The following is a 5,283-nucleotide window of genomic DNA, read 5'->3' on the forward strand; positions in this document are numbered from 1 at the left end:
ACCTTCACGCCGGCGAGCTCCTGTTCTGGCTTCCGATCCAATAGACAGGGAATGTTGTCGGGGTGAGCAAACTCGAACAACAACGGATGGAGCTGAAGCAGCGTCCGAACGGGAGAAAGTTATCTTCACACAGGCGAGCTCCGGTTCTTGCTTCCGATCGGAATTGCGTAACTTCCGATCGACTGGAAAGGGAAGTCGTCGGAGCGGGTTCGGTAGAGGTGGAGGTGCTCTCCTCTCTCTCTCTCTCTCTCTCTCTCTCTCTCTCTCTCTCTCTCTCTGTGGGCCGACGGGAGAGATGAATCGCAAGCAGGGGTTTCGGTTTGCTGTAGAGGTCGGAGGAGGGAGACGGGGTAGGAGCCGGAGTTCGAACGGGATGGGAGCAGGAGAGAGTCGCGTATGGGAGAAGAGTTTCGTGCGAGAGGAGATCGTAAACTGGGCGTCGGCTTGGGGAGCGTCGGCGCAGGGAGAAGAGGAGAGGTATCGGGAGAGGAAGAAGTAGAGAATGGGAGCTTCTGCGATTGAGTGGGGAATTCGCTCGGTATTTAAAGAAGAGAAAGGGGCAACGATCGAGAGCTGGATTTCGGCAGGGATTGCGGAGGATGCGATGCCAACGGCGCCGAATGCACAGTAACCCGGCGGAATTCCTTGCGGGATTTACGGGATCTCTTTGATCGAACGAGGTATGCAGATTTGTTTTTTGTTCTTTTGATTATTACATAGAGGTCAACAAAATCTAAGTTGCAAGCAGATATTGTTCTGTTACAAGAAGAAAGTATTGCGGATGGGGACCTGAATCCTGAGAAATTACTACTGTTAAGGAAATTTGGTCATGAATTAAAAGTTACCCTTGCAAGATTAGCTACGTGGTGGAGACAGCATTTTAAAACTCTTTGGATAGAGGATGATGATCAGAATTCTCAATTTTTTCATTCGTATGTGTCTGCTAGACGTAATGGAAATCAGATTAATCAAATTAATCTTCCTAATGGCGACTTAGAAAATGATCCTGAAGGTATTCAATCTGAATTTTTAAAGTATTTTCAAAATAAATGGAGGACGTGTAGTTGTTCTTTACAAAATTGGCCTTCTTTTGCTAATTCTCAATTGAATGATGATATGAAGAAGTTGTTAAAAGCATATTTTACTAGAGAAGAATTGTGTAATACTTAATTTAGAATGGATAACAATAAATCTCCGGGCTCAGATGGATTTAATGTGTGTTTTTTCAAATGTTACTGGAAAATTGTGAGTAATGATACATGGAATGTTATTCAAAGCTTCTTCATTTAAGGAGTGATGCCAAAAAATTGGAAAGAAACATAGATTGTTCTGATCCCAAAAGTTCATAATGCTTCTGAAATGTCTAAATTCTGGCCCATTATCCTTTGTCAAACTATTTATAAAATGGTGACTGGTATGATTAAATTTTGTCTTCCCTCAATTATCTTAGAAGAACAAGATGCTTTTATTCTGGGTAGAACTATTTCTGATAATTGTTTAATGGCTCAAGAGGTTATTAATAAACTCAAATTTTCCAAAGCAAAGTCAGGTTTTATGTTGATTAAACTAGGTATGGAACAAACTTACGATAGCATGTGCGTTGGGATACTCTAATTCAAATTTTAGGATTGATGAGATTTTTGGAAAATATTGTTAATCTTATTTTTCAATGTGTTATTCATCCGAAGTTTTCTATCATTATGAATGGAAACTATTGTGAATGAGTCATGGCGGAATGTGGATTTCAAAAGGGGTGTCCTCTTTCTTCCTCGTTTATCTTATGATCTAAATTATTATAAAAAATTATTCAAGAAAGAGGTATGCAGCTTGGTATTAAACTTGTAGGTAATGAGGGGTCAATTACTCATCTTTTCTATGCGGATGACGTTTTGGTAATGGCTGAAGCTTCATGGAAGAAAGAAAGAATTTTCTGAAATATTATGAAAGATTATTGCAAATGGACGGGGCAGAAAATTAATATGAGTAAATCTATGATTTTATATGGGAAATCAGTTTCATCAGTAAGGAGAAGGAAGATTAATTATCTTTTGGGCTTTAGAAAGTTGGAGGAAATTACTTATCTGGGTGTTAAGTTGGCTACTAGAAGATTAAAATCATCAGATTTCCAACATGTGAAACGAAAGACGATGGAGAAGATCAATACTTGGGGCTCTCGATCTTTATCTTTAGCTGGCAGAATTGCTTTGGTCAAATCTACTTTATTTTCTATTTCTACTTTCTTTATGTCGCATTCTTTGATCCCTAGAGGTATTGTTTGGGATATTGACAAAATATGTAGGAATTTTTTTATGGCATAAGGATTATGGTTGACTGGGTTTGCTTTTTATTTCTTGGAGGAGGTTGTGCACGTCTTCAAAGTTAGGAGGCTTGGGTATTCAAGGGGCTGCCGAGAGACTGGGGTCCTATTAGAGCTAGGCTAGATTGGAATTTTATTCATAATAAAGATTCTCTGCTCAATAAAATTCTGAAGGCTAAATATGGTGATAATATTTGGAGTGAAGATATCAAGAGGAATGATTCTTCTGCTTGGCGTATTGTAAAAGATGGAGCAAGGTTCCTTAAACCATTAATTAGATGGCATGTGAGTAATGGTTTGAATATAAGTGTTATTAATAACATATGGATTCTTGATGGACCCTTAAGTAAATGTCCAGCTACGTGTAATATTCAGGGTCTTCACATTAGCTTTGTGAATAGTCTTTTGAATGATGATGGTGAGTGGGATATCCCTTTGCTAAAAATCTATTTTCAGAAGGCATGGTTCAAAGGATTCATGCTATTCAAATTAATTGTGAAGTTGAATATGACTTTCGGGAATTAATTGGAGCTATTTCTGGGAGATATATTACTTCCTTGGCTTATGATGTGTCCTGTAATAGCAGTCAAGTTGCTGAAATTGATCTAAATTGGATGAAAAAGCTTAAATGTTCTCCTAAGGAATTCCTATTTTGGTGGAGGCTTTGTAATGATTGTGTACCAACAAATGTATGGCTGAATTATAAAATACTTCTTGATAATTCTGTTTGTCCGAGGGGTTGTTCTGTAGATGAAGATTTGAATCATATTTCTTCTACTTGTATTAAGCTTAAAGAAATTATTTAGGTTTTTAAACAATGGGGGTTCAATTTATATTCTTTCACTAATCTTTCCCAATGTTTAGATGGATTGAAAGAGTTTTCTAATGTTAATAAAGGAATGGAAAATTTTTACATTGCTGCGGTATATCATAATTTGAGATCAAGGAACTTTTTCAAGCATGGGAAGACGGTTCTATCTGCTTCAATAATATCGGCTCCAATTCTTACACAATTTTCTCAACCTCAGTTGTTTCCAATTGAAAAGAACTGGGATACTAATCAGCTTAACCAGCTGTTGAATGCTTGGCATCCTCCTCCTAAAGATTGTGATGCGGACATCCGACGGTGGACGATATTCAAAGGAAGAGTCGAAGATCGACGACCGAGATCACTTTGTTTTATTTTAGTTTATTAAGTGTATTTTAATTTAATTTTGCACTTTCCCTTTTTACCCTCTTGTCTTATGTAAGCCCAAGGGGCAATTGTGTCTTTTAATTTCTTTTGAGGCCTATATATAGAGGCCATTTCTCTTGTATTAGGTATGATGGATTATTAATAAAATTTTGTTTGCACTTGTGTTCTTTGGGAAGAACCTTGGATGAGATTCCTATGGGAGGAATTCATAGTTTCCACCAGCTGCAGGATAGGTCCGAGCTCGTGGCGTGAAGTCCCTTGGAGAAGGGCAACGTATCACCCGTCAGTCTTCGAAAGAGTCCAAGGCTCGCGGTTTTATCTTTTATCTTTTGTTTTTGTTCCTTCTTGTTGCTCCTAGTCGTCATCTTCATTCTCTCCCTACTTCCACCGAACCGGCCCTAGCTCCACCACCACTTACGGCCAAGCCTCAAGCCACCGGCCCTCCCTCCCCACCACCGACCACAAGGTCCCCCAAACCCCACCTCCTTAACTCACGGTTAAACCCCATCCACCCTCCTTCCCATTCGACTCTCCATCTTCAAACTACCACATCCAAAGCCATAACCCTAGTTAGCCACCGGCCTTCCCCTCCCCTTGGATCCAAATCAATTATTTGTTTATTTCCAAAGTAGAGCATGACGATTAGGAGGGAAATCCAATTCAAAATCTGATTTCAATTTCAGAATTTGAATTCTTTCCTAAATCGACATAATCTATATTAGGAAAGTACTCAATTCTTGTATCTAACTTTAAATTAAAATTAAGAGGAATATTTTGCCCATCAATTCCTCCTAATTTTAGGCGAGACCACTTAAGGAAACTCATCCAATCAATCCCTACTCCAAGCAAACCGCCGGCGACCACTCACCTTTAATTTGAATTTTTAAATTCCATTGGCTCTTAATTACTTGCCTAAAATATCTCAATAACAATTAGGAAAGAGCCTTTATTTGAATTCAATTAATTTTGAATTTCAAATACTTTCCTTTTTATTAGAAGCCAATTAGGAAGCCTCCAAATTAAATCAAACCTGAAATATAATTTCAGATTTGATCCCAATCATTATTTAAATCCTTGGGCTCACACACAATGAACCTAGACAACTATTTTCCCTCCTAAGATGGCCGCCCCCCCTCTCGCCCTTATTCTCTCTCCAATCTAATTAAATCCCTATAACTCCCTCTCCTTAATTCACACCCAATCCCAATCAAAGCTGCCGCCCATCCCTTTTTCCCTCCAACCAAATTAAACTCTTTCCTTTTAACCCTCAAATTAATTTCCCTTCATCCTCCCTAACCCTATCTGCCTCCTCCAATCCCTCCCTCACGGCCCCCATTCCTTTCCAATCAAATTCCTGCTAGCTATCCACTTTTCCAGCAAGGTGATGGGTTGTTCTGCACCCTGGGAGATACACAAACTGCTGTTCAGAAGATCCCATCGATCTATAGCAGCTGTCCAAGCTTTTCTAAGCAATTCTGCATCCAGAAAGCTCGTGGTGGCTGTCTACTTCCTCCCAAACAACCAAATGATCACCGGAGCTTTGTAATTCCTATTTCTTTGGTCATCCTTGCATCATTCAAGCAGTAACGGCAGGAATGTACCAACCATGGTGGATTTCAATGGTCTTCTTCCTCCTTGCAAGGCGTGACTTCCTGTGTGCTCCAGTGTTCTTATGCAAAGTGCCTGATTTTACTGCTTTGTCAATTGCTAAATAAGCCTTCGCAATCAGTTCTTCAACTGAACTGATTTCTTCAGCTTTGGCATCTGGCTT

General features: G+C 39.3%; 1 protein-coding gene across 1 annotated transcript in view; it reads right to left on the reverse strand.

Moving 5' to 3' along the window:
- Positions 1 to 5,088: 5,088 nt before the first annotated feature.
- LOC114581178 (probable F-box protein At2g36090) overlaps positions 5,089 to 5,283 on the reverse strand; it is a 3,688-nt gene continuing 3,493 nt past the window's right edge. Inside the window, exon 2 of the mRNA XM_028700713.1 lies at positions 5,089 to 5,276. Within this exon, the coding sequence (XP_028556546.1) occupies positions 5,089 to 5,276 (188 nt within the window). The remainder of the gene's footprint in view (positions 5,277 to 5,283) is intronic.

This window comes from Dendrobium catenatum, unplaced genomic scaffold (genome assembly GCF_001605985.2).
Source record: "Dendrobium catenatum unplaced genomic scaffold, ASM160598v2 fragScaff_scaffold_1579, whole genome shotgun sequence".
NCBI classification, from domain to species: domain Eukaryota; kingdom Viridiplantae; phylum Streptophyta; class Magnoliopsida; order Asparagales; family Orchidaceae; genus Dendrobium; species Dendrobium catenatum.